We start from the raw sequence: 12,048 nt of genomic DNA, 5'->3' as shown, positions 1-12,048 counted from the left end.
GTAGTTTACACTCTGGTACATTATTGGGGTATAATACTCCCTGCAACAATACAGGGGTATAATACTCTCTAGTAAAATACTGGGGTGGAATACTCTCTGCTACAATAAAGGGGTAGAATATTCTCTGGTACAATACTGGGTTATAATACTCTCTTGTACAATAATGGGGTATAATACACTCAGGTACAATAATGGGATATAATACTCTCTGGCACAACACAAGGGTATTATACTCTCTGGTAGACTATTGGGGTAAAATATTCTCTGGTACAATACTGGGGTATAATACACTCTGATACAATACTGGGGTACAGTACTGTCTGGTACAATACAAGGGTAGAATATTCCCTGGTACTATATTTGGGTGGAATAATCACAGGTATGGTATAATACAGGGGTGGAATACTCCCTGGTACAATACTGGGGTAGAATACTCTCTGGTACAATACTGGGGTATAATGCTCTCTGGTACAATACAGGGGTATAATACTCACTGGTACAATATTGGGGTAGATTACTCCCTGGTACAATACTAGGGTATAATACTCTCTGCTACAATACAGAGGTACACAGTCTGGCCAAGACAGCGTGGGAAAATGGCACACTGACACAGAACACAAAAGTCCAAGTGTATCAAGCCTGTGTCCTCAGTACCTTGCTCTACAGCAGCGAGGCCTGGACAACGTATGTCAGCCAAGAGCGATGTCTCAATTCATTCCATCTTCGCTGCCTCCGGAGAATACTTGGCATCAGGTGGCAAGACCGTATCTCCAACACTGAAGTTCTCGAGGTGGCCAACATCCCCAGCTTATACACTCTACTGAGCCAACGGCGCCTGAGATGGCTTGGCCATGTGAGCCGCATGGAAGATGAGGATCCCCAAGGACACATTGTACAGCAAGCTCGTCACTGGTATCTGACCCACCGGCTGTCCTTGTCTCCACTTTAAGGACGTCTGCAAACGCGACATGAAGTCCTGTGACATTGATCATAAGTCGTGGGAGTCAGTTGCCAGCGATCGCCAGAGCTGGCGGTCAACGATAAAGGCGGAGCTAAAGAGTGGCGAGTCGAAGAAACTTAGCAGTTGGCAGGAAAAAAGACAGAAGCGCAAAGAGAGAGCCAACTGCATAACAGCCCTGTCAACCAATTTTATCTGCAGCACCTGTGGCCTTTATAGCCACTCCAGGCGCCGCTTCACGAACCACTGACTACCGCCAGGCGTTTACCCATTGTCTCTCGAGACAAGGAGGCCAAAGAACAATAGATGGGTAGAATACTGCCTGGTACAAAACTGGAGTAGAATACTCGCTGGTACAATACAGGGGTAGAATACTGCCTGGTACAATACTGGGGTAGACTACTCTCTGGTACAATAATGGGGAATAATATTCCATGGATCAATACTGGGGTGGAATACTCTCTGGTATAGTACAGGGTTATTATACTCTCTGCTACAATACAAGGGAATCAACTCTCTTGTACATTACAGGGGTAGAATACTCTCTGGTACAATGTTGGGGTATAATACTCTCTGCTACAAGACAGGAATACAATATTCTCTGCTACAATACTGCGGTATAATGCTCTCTGGTACAATAGTGGGGTAGAATACTCTCAGCTACAATACAGGGGTATAATACTATCTGGTACAGTACTGCGGTATAATACTCTCTGGGACAATACCGGGGAATAATAAACCCTGGTTCAATACTGGGGTAGAAGTCTCCCTGGTAAAATACAGGTGTAGAATACTCTCTTGTACAATATTGGGGTATTATACACTCTGGTACAATACTGGGGTAGAATACTCTCTGGTACAATACTGGCGTAGATGACTGTCTGGTACAATACTAGGGTATAATATTCTCTGGTACAATACTGCGGTATAATAATATCTGCTACAATACAGGGGTATAATACTCTCTGGTACAATACAGAGGTAGAATACTCTCTGGTACTATATTGGGGTAGAATAATCGCAGGTACAATTAAGGGGTGGAATACTCCCTGGCACAATACTGGGGTAGAATTATCTCTGCTACAACACAGGGGTAGAATACACTCTGGTTCAATAGATGGGTAGAATACTAGCTGGTACAACACTGGGGTAGAGTACTGTCTGGTACAATACAGGAGAATAATACTCCATGGATCAATACTGGGGTATAATAATATCTGGTACAATATTGGGGCAGAATACTCTCTGTTACAATACTGGGGTATACCACTCTCTGTTACAATACTGGGGTATAATATTCTCTGTTACGATACATGGGTATACAACTCTCTGGTAAAATACTGGGATATAACACTCTTTGCTACAATACAGCAATATAATACTCTCTGGTACATTACTGGGATAGAATACTCTCTGCTACAATACTGGGGTAGAATATTCTCTGGTACAATACTGGGTTATGAACAAAGAAGAACAAAGGAAATTACAGCACAGGAACAGGCCCTTCGGCCCTCCAAGCCTGCGCCGATCCAGATCCTCTATCTAAACATGTCGCCTATTTTCTAAGGGTCTGTATCTCTTTGCTTCCTGCCCATTCATGTATCTGTCTAGATACATCTTAAAAAACGCTATCGTGCCCGTGTCTACCACCTCCGCTGGCAACGCGTTCCAGGCACCCACCACCCTCTGCGTAAAGAACTTTCCACGCATAACCCCCCTAAACCTTTCCCCTCTCACTTTGAACTCGTGACCCCTAGTAATTGAATCCCCCACTCTGGGAAAAAGCTTCTTGCTATCCACCCTGTCTATACCTCTCATGATTTTGTACACCTCAATCAGGTCCCCCCTCAACCTCCGTCTTTCTAATGAAAATAATCCTAATCTACTCAACCTCTCTTCATAGCTAGCGCCCTCCATACCACGCAACATCCTGGTGAACCTCCTCTGCACCCTCTTCAAAGCATCTACATCCTTTTGGTAATGTGGCGACCAGAACTGCACGCAGTATTCCAAATGTGGCCGAACCAAAGTCTTATACAACTGTAACATGACCTGCCAACTCTTGTACTCAATACCCCGTCCGATGAAGGAAAGCATGCCGTATGCCTTCTTGACCACTCTATTGACCTGCGTTGCCACCTTCAGGGAAGAATGGACCTGAACACCCAAATCTCTCTGTACATCAATTTTCCCCAGGACTTTTCCATTTATTGTATAGTTCACTCTTGAATTGGATCTTCCAAAATGCATCACCTCGCATTTGCCTGGATTGAACTCCATCTGCCATTTCTCTGCCCAACTCTCCAATCTATCTATATTCTGCTGTATTCTCTGACAGTCCCCTTCACTATCTGCTACTCCACCAATCTTAGTGTCGTCTGCAAACTTGCTAATCAGACCACCTATACTTTCCTCCAAATCATTTATGTATATCACAAACAACAGTGATCCCTGTGGAACACCACTGGCCACACGTCTCCATTTTGAGAAACTCCCTTCCACTGATACTCTTTGTCTCCTGTTGCCCAGCCAGTTCTTTATCCATCTAGCTAGTACACCCTGGACCCCATGCGACTTCACTTTCTCCATCAACCTACCATGGGGAACCTTATCAAACGCCTTACTGAAGTCCATACATATGACATCTACAGCCCTTCCCTCATCAATCAACTTTGTCACTTCCTCAAAGAATTCTATTAAGTTGGTAAGACATGACCTTCCCTGCACAAAACCATGTTGCCTATCACTGATAAGCCCATTTTCTTCCAAATGGGAATAGATCCTATCCCTCAGTATCTTCTCCAGCAGCTTCCCTACCACTGATGTCAGGCTCACCGGTCTATAATTACCTGGATTATCCCTGCTACCCTTCTTAAACAAGGGGACAACATTAGCAATTCTCCAGTCCTCCGGGACCTCACCCGTGTTTAAGGATGCTGCAAAGATATCTGTTAAGGCCCCATCTATGTCCTCTCTCGCTTCCCTCAGTAACCTGGGATAGATCTCATCCGGACCTGGGGACTTGTCCACCTTAATGCCTTTTAGAATACCCAACACTTCCTCCCTCCTTATGCCGACTTGACCTAGAGTAATCAAACATTTATCCCTAACCTCAACATCCGTCATGTCCCTTTCCTCGGTGAAAACCGATGCAAAGTACTCGTTTAGAATCTCACCCATTTTCTCTGACTCCACGCATAATTTTCCTCCTTTGTCCTTGAGTGGGCCAATCCTTTCTCTAGTTACCCTCTTGCTCCTTATATATGAATAAAAGGCTTTGGGATTTTCCTTAACCCTGTTTGCTAAAGATATTTCATGACCCCTTTTAGTCCTCTTAATTCCTCGTTTCAGATTGGTCCTACATTCCCGATATTCTTCCAAAGCTTCGTCTTTCTTCAGCCGCCTAGACCTTATGTATGCTTCCTTTTTCCTCTTAGCTAGTTTCACAATTTCACCTGTCATCCATGGTTCTCTAATCTTGCCATTTCTATCCCTCATTTTCACAGGAACATGTCTCTCCTGCACGCTAATCAACCTCTCTTTAAAAGCCTCCCACATATCACATGTGGATTTACCTTCAAACAGCTGCTCCCAATCTACATTCCCCAGCTCCTGCCGAATTTTGGTATAGTTGGCCTTCCCCCAATTTAGCACTCTTCCTTTAGGACCACTCTCGTCTTTGTCCATGAGTATTCTAAAACTTACGGAATTGTGATCACTATTCCCAAAGTAGTCCCCTACTGAAACTTCAACCACCTGGCCGGGCTCATTCCCCAACACCAGGTCCAGTATGGCCCCTTCCCGAGTTGGACTATTTACATACTGCTCTCGAAAACCCTCCTGGATGCTCCTTACAAATTCTGCTCCATCTAGACCTCTAACACTAAGTGAATCCCAGTCAATGTTGGGAAAATTAAAATCTCCTATCACCACCACCCTGTTGCTCCTACATCTTTCCATAATCTGTTTACATATTTGTACCTCTATCTCACGCTCGCTGTTGGGAGGCCTGTAGTACAGCCCCAACATTGTTACCGCACCCTTCCTATTTCTGAGTTCTGCCCATATTGCCTCACTGCTCGGGTCCTCCATAGTGCCCTCCTTCAGCACAGCTGTGATATCCTCTTTGACCAGTAATGCAACTGCTCCACCCCTTTTACCTCCCTCTCTATCCCGCCTGAAGCATCGATATCCTGGGATATTTAGTTGCCAATCGTGCCCTTCCTTCAACCAAGTCTCAGTAATAGCAATAACATCATACTCCCAGGTACTAATCCAAGCCCTAAGTTCATCTGCCTTACCTACTACACTTCTTGCATTAAAACAAATGCACCTCAGACCACCAGTCCCTTTGCGTTCATCATCTGCTCCCTGCCTACTCTTCCCCTTAGTCACGCTGACTTCATTATCTAGTTCCTTACAGGCTTTAGTTACTACCTCCTTACTGTCCACTGACCTCCTCATTTGGTTCCCAACCCCCTGCCACATTAGTTTAAACCCTCCCCAGCAGCGTTAGCAAAAGCACCCCCAAGGACATTGGTTCCAGTCCGGCCCAGGTGTAGACCGTCCAATTTGTAATAGTCCCACCTCCCCCAGAACCGGTCCCAATGTCCCAAAAATCTGAACCCCTCCCTCCTGCACCATCTCTCAAGCCACGCATTCATCCTGACTATTTTTTCATTTCTACTCTGACTAGCACGTGGCACTGGTAGCAATCCTGAGATTACTACCTCCGAGGTCCTACTTTTTAACTTGGCTCCTAACTCCCTAAATTCTGCTTGTAAGACCTCATCCCGTTTTTTACCTATATCATTGGTGCCTATGTGCACAACGACAACTGGCTGTTCACCCTCCCCCTTCAGAATGTTCTGCAGCCGATCTGAGACACTCTTGTACAATACTGGGGTATAATACTCTCTGATACAGCACAGGGGTATAATACTCTCTGCTACAGTACTGGGGCAGAATGCTCTCTGGTACAATACTGGTGTATAATACTCTCTAGTAAAATACAGGGGTAGAATAATATCTGGTGCAATATTGGGCCAGAATACCGTCTGGTGCAATACAGGGATATAATTCCCTCTGCTACAATGCAGGGATATAATACTCTCTGGTACAATGCAGGGATATAATACTCTCTGGTACAATACTGGGGTATAATACTCTCTGCTACATTACAGTGTTATAATACATTCTGGTACAATACAGGGGTATAATACTCTCTGATACAACACAGGGGTATAATACTCTCTGGTACAATACTGGGGTAGATTACTCTCTGGTGCAATACTGGGGTAGATTACTCTCTGGTACAATACTGGGGTATAATTCTCTCTGCTACAATACAGGGGTATAATTCTTTCTGCTATAATACAGGGGTATACTACTCTCTGGTACAATAGGGGGTAGAATACTCTCTGGTACAATACAGTGGTATAATACTCTGCTACAGTACTGGGGTATAATGCTCTCTGGTACAATACTGGCGTATAACACTCTCTGCTACAATACAGGGGCATAATATTCCCTGGTACAATACTGGGGTATAATTCTCTCTGGTTCAATACAGGGGTAGAATACTCTCTGCTACAATACAGGGGTGTAATACTCCCTGTTTCAATACTCGGGTTGAATACTCTCTGGTACCATACTGGAGTATAATACTCCCTGGTTCAATACTGGGATTGAATACTCTCTGATACCATACTGGTGTAGAATACTCTCTGGTACGATACAGGGGTAGAATACTTTCTGGTACAATACTGGGGTAGAATACTCGCTGGTACGACACAGGGGTAGAATACTTTCTGGTACAATACTGGGGTAGTATACTCGCTGGTACAATACAGGGGTAGAATACTTTCTGGTACAATACTGGGGTAGAATACTTGCTGGTACGACACAGGGGTAGAATACTTTCTGGTACAATACTGGGGTAGTATACTTGCTGGTACAATACAGGGGTAGAATACTTTCTGGTACAATACTGGGGTAGAATACTCGCTGGTACGACACAGGGGTAGAATACTTTCTGGTACAATACTGGGGTAGTATACTCGCTGGTACAATACAGGGGTAGAATACTCGCTGGTACGACACAGGGGTAGAATACTTTCTGGTACAGTACAGGGGTATCATACTCCCTGGTACAATACTATTCTTCTCCTGGTAACGCAGATGGAGAGTGTCAGTCCTGTCCCTCTGTGCCTAATGGTTCACAGATTGCTGCTTGGCCCTGAGACCCAGTACCGAAATGATCACCCAGAAACCTGTGGCGTGGTAGTGTTGTCATTTTATAACTGGACAACTAATCCAGGAAACGTGAGCTCAAATCCCACCATAGATCCGTTGTATTGTTGTAAAATCCCAACTTTCATGAGCATCCTATCGGGAACAAAACCACCCGTCCGTAGCCACTCTGGTCTATAGCTCACTCCAGTTACACCCCAACATGTTAACTTTTAACTGGCCTCAGAAATGGGTTCAGAAGGCACTCAGTTGCATCAGGGCAAGTAAGAATGGGCAATAAATGCCAGTCTTGCCAGCAACACTCATGCCCCAAGAACAAATATAAGATCCACAAGCACCCCACTCCTCAACAAACAGAGTGATCTCCCTTCTCCTTGTTGTTCTGAAGCTGCACCCTCTGAACCAAGTTTCACTCTTACTTTCTCCCCCACTTGCCCTTGCTGCCTGAGGGGAGCTCCCCAGCTGCCACTTGCAGCTTCACCACATGGCGAGTGCCTCAGTCTATTCTGAGATATAGAACAATACCTCACCTTCTCGTTCTGATAGGCGGTGACTGCCATAAAGACAGTCTCAGGGAAGGTGAAGGTTTGGAAAATGCTCCATCGAACACCGAATGGGTTCTCCTCCTGCACAATGTGAAAGCGAGGCTGGTAACGGTGCATCGAGTGCAGGATAATCTGAAACACAGCAAGGGTGAAATGGTCAGTGTCTGTAAGTGGAGCACTGGGAGCTGGGTGACACGTTACATGGACCTTGCCAGCTGACTGGGGTTGGGCACCAGCCAGTGAGGGTCGCACAAAGCAAAAGGTCCCAACTTCAAACCCACCTTATACTGAGTAGCTGGTCTCAATAAGCATGTAACCTTTGGCCTCAGTGACTCTTGGGCAGGGCTTATGTATGTATCTAGCCCATGCTGTACCGGCCCTGGGAGTGTGCGAGGGGACAGTGTAGCTTTACTGTGTACCTGGAGGGACTGGGCTGAGTGAGAGAATGGGCTGAGTGAGGGAGGGACTGGGCAGTGGGAGGGAGGGACTGAGCTGGGGGAGGGAGGGACTGGGCTGAGGGAGGGCGGAACTGAGGGAGGAAGGGACTGCAGGAGCCAGCAGCTGATGTAAAATATAACAGCCTCACATTGACCCGACCAGGGAACACTGGTGAGGAGTGATGTGCACTACAGAACGATTTATAAACAGTGAATAAATAAAGCAGCAGACTGCCAAGTCAGGGGTCACGGTCACCTACATGTCCAGACTGATCGAGCATGTTGTTGGTGAGTTTCAGCTTACGGAAGTGAACAGCCTGTTTCATCCAGTGGTTGCCCAGAGCTGGCGACTCTGGGTGGATGTAGGTCACACACGGAGGCTGTGGTTCTGCCTTGCCAGCCACTCCCCATTGGTCCTTATACCACTGCAGAGAAAAACAGAGAAATGTTACATTGGGGCCAGAGCCAGCCTTTACCCCAGGGCCCCCAGGATCCATTCCAGCCCAGCAGGCGCTGGATTAGACCCAGTTCTTTACTTCAAGGCCCCTGGGCTCCACTCCAGCCTGGGACAGACTAGATTAGACCCAGTTCTTTACCTAGCAGGGACGAGTTGCAGGAGGGGGTGGGTCAGATGCAGTTTGGTGATGGAGCTTTCGATAGCTGGGGCTCCTGAGCCTTACACAGTTCAAAGACAAAGGATGAAAATTACAGCCTGCCCGTTACACCCGGTTACAATGAAACCCCAAGGAAAAGGCTGCAGTCACCTTAACGGGCAGAAAGCAAGATGGCAGAGTGACAGCCCCAGTTGCTATGGCAACTCTCTGTTGTACCCTGAGCTTTCATTCCCTGTAGTTCTCACCTTGTACCGCATTCCATCAGCTGGGACCAGGTCGACCATGATCATATATCTGGAGAATGGCATTAACCCAGACACACTGATCTTACACTGAGGGAACATCCTCCTAAAAGGAACACAGTCCATTACAAAGCAAATCAAACATTTTGTTCTTTACTGTCTGACACAGTGCTTTGATGTGTTGGATCTCCCCACTCTTCCCATCCCTCTCCCAATTTTCTCTCCTGAAGGATCTGACTTTTGATGGTCTATAGATGCACAGGCTCAATAGCTTGTCCAAGTGACTGTTCTTGGTATGAGAGCATAAATGATAGTTAATGAGATATTCAACTGTGAAGGGCATCACATCCAGCCCCACAAATTACCAGATTTATCGAATTCAAGTTTCAGAACCCACCATTGGTAGCATTTGAACTCACACCCTCTGGGTTGTTCATGCAGTTGCAAAAGGGTGAGTCATGCGGGGCTTGTGAATGAGCCAGTTGTGATAGTTACTGTTGTCCCGGCTGAAATTAGCCAATCAGTGGAGAGAAGTGATCAAAGCTTCAATATTCTGGATCTACATGGCTCTAGACTCATAGGATGCAATCCCTTGGACATTAGAGGGTCAGCATTACCCACTCAGCACCAGCCCCAGGATTAGCTGGGAAATTCTACCAGAAAGGATTCATTCCTGATGTACTTTCCCCAACTGTCTGTATAGGAGAGCCTGATTTGTAGGCCTCTAAAGATAGGGCTGTGCCCAAACTCACGGCTGCAGTCCAACAGGCTCAGGGCTCCAATAACTCGGGGAGATGGCAGCTCTTTGTGCAGGAGATGTAAATTTAGCTATAGGTGCCCCATTAACATCACTAGTTGTGTCCTTGGCCTTGACTCTGACCTTCCCCCTTCCCCTTCTCTCTCACTCTCTGCTCCTATTCCTATTCCTCTGTCTTGTTGTACCTGCCAATATCCCATTATAGTTGAGGCACCTTACCTGCCCAATTTGGTGATGATCATTTCGGTGCCAATCTCATGAAACTTCTGCCACAGTTGCTGATCCTCTAGGGCCACCCTGATGCTGTTCCAGGAATCGCCCTGACTGGCAATGGCCCTCAGGGATGGTGAGGGCTCGTGCTCCAGATGTGTCTTTGGCACTGTACAAAAAAAAAGGATTTAGTGAATCAGGATCAGCTCCCAGACCACACACAGTGAACCTCCCTCATAAAACCTGCAGCGAAAATAATGTCACCACTAAAATTAGACTTGAAAAAGTGGTATTCATTGTTATAGAGGGAGAATTATAGACTGGAGCATATAATGCAGGCTGACACTCTAGTGCAGTGTTGAGGGAGTGCCGCACTGTTGGAGGTGCCATCTTTTAGGTGAGATGTTAAACTGAGGCCCTGTCTGCTCCCTTCGATGGCACTATTTCAAAGAAGAACAGGGAAGTTATCCCAGGTGTCCTGGTGAATATTTAACATACAATCGACATCATTAAAACAGATTATCTGGTCATTATCACATAGATGTTTGTGGGATCTTGCTATGCATAAATTGGCTGCTGTGTTTCCCACATTACAACAGTGACTACACTTCAAAAGCTGGCTGTAAAGCATTTTGGGAGGTACTGAGGTTGTGAAAGGTGCCATAGGAATGCAAGTCTTTCTTTAAGATGAATAAAGTTAATTCTGTAGAGTCAGCACATTCTGATAGGGGTAAAATGATCCCCATTTACCTAGGCTTACCTATGCTCTTGGAATGTTAGAGGTTCTCTCGGAATCGACAACGAGTGGGATGGCTGTGGGGTGGGGTGTAAAATGGAGTGGGAGACTCCGGGAGGATTTCCTGACCCGCTCCCGCATCCGCCACCCTTTACGTAGGGTGGGGTGGGGGCATAAAATGGCCTGCCCTCCCCAGGCCAATCAAGGCCTTAAGTAGCCACTTTTGGGCCACTTAAGGGTCTTTGCCCGCCTCTCCACGTGGATTTTACTTGTGGCTGGTCGGGCAGCCGAGGACCGAGAAAAGCCGCCTGGCATGACCAGGCAGCTGTTGACCATCCCGGGGCGGCCCTCATGATCGGGCACCCTGTGCCCGATGGAGGGCCGTCCCCGCTACCCCTACCACCCCCAAGACTCAACACGACCCCCCCTTCCCCCTAAATGACCACCCTTGCTTCACCGGGGCCTGACCGATTACCCCCCGCGAGGCAATCAAAACTTACCTGCCTTCCTGGCTCCCAGGCATCTTCTGTGCGCGCTGGGCTGCAGTCCCAGCAGTGGCTACCACGCCCGCTGATTGGCCGGCAACCCTATTAGGCGGGACTTCCTGCCTCAAGCGGGTGGATGTCTCGCCTCCCACCAATTGAAGCCTGGGGACCTGCAAAATATGGGTTGAATCCCCAGGCAAGGCGGAAACGGGTTCTCCACCGACTTTTACGTCGGTGGCCAGCTCCCGTCCGCCAACCATAAAATTCTGGCCTAAGTTTAAGTTTAATAAATTTCAACCTTTCTTCTTTAAACCTAAGGAAACCTGTTTGTGCCTTAAAATTGGAAAGCAGTGAACAAGAATTCCCAAGGGGGAGCTAAAACACAATGTGTTCAACATTAAACCCTGTTACGGTAAGAGCAGGTGAAGTCTGAGAGGGAACCCCTTAGACCCCTTTGTCACTGGGTCATAACAAGCTCATTGTGCCTGTGCTGGATCTTTGAAAGTGCTATCTTAGTCCCACTGTATGTACATGCTCTTCCTGCATTTCCCTGCAAATTTCAGCAACTGAAAAAATATCAACAGGTACAAAAATTAATCAAAGTGAACAAGAGGTAAAACTGTCAAATTGTGATTTTTGTTTTTTTCTGAATGGACTGCGATAAAACCGAGTACATAACTTGTCTTCGAAATTGAGGGAGATCACGGACTAATACAACTGTTTAGTTTTTCAAAAGAACAAGCTGAAGAATATGGATGTATCGAACAGATCCTGAGTTTACCATAGGTTTAAAAAAAACAGAATCCACAACA

The 12,048-nt window shown here is 46.5% G+C and overlaps 1 protein-coding gene across 1 annotated transcript in view; it reads right to left on the bottom strand.

Moving 5' to 3' along the window:
• LOC137382933 (T-box-containing protein TBX6L-like) overlaps nucleotides 1-11,087 on the bottom strand; it is a 44,598-nt gene extending 33,511 nt beyond the window's left edge. The window contains exons 1-5 of the mRNA XM_068055508.1: nucleotides 10,973-11,087; nucleotides 10,025-10,184; nucleotides 9,052-9,154; nucleotides 8,453-8,617; nucleotides 7,741-7,887 (exon numbers count right to left, since the gene is read on the bottom strand). Coding sequence (XP_067911609.1) covers nucleotides 7,741-7,887; nucleotides 8,453-8,617; nucleotides 9,052-9,154; nucleotides 10,025-10,184; nucleotides 10,973-11,087 — 690 coding nt within the window. The remainder of the gene's footprint in view (nucleotides 1-7,740; nucleotides 7,888-8,452; nucleotides 8,618-9,051; nucleotides 9,155-10,024; nucleotides 10,185-10,972) is intronic.
• Nucleotides 11,088-12,048: the final 961 nt, after the last annotated feature.

This window comes from Heterodontus francisci, chromosome 23 (genome assembly GCF_036365525.1).
Source record: "Heterodontus francisci isolate sHetFra1 chromosome 23, sHetFra1.hap1, whole genome shotgun sequence".
Classification (NCBI taxonomy): domain Eukaryota; kingdom Metazoa; phylum Chordata; class Chondrichthyes; order Heterodontiformes; family Heterodontidae; genus Heterodontus; species Heterodontus francisci.
The sequence above is the reverse complement of the archived record's forward strand: the minus strand, read 5'-3'. Positions and strand labels throughout refer to the sequence as shown.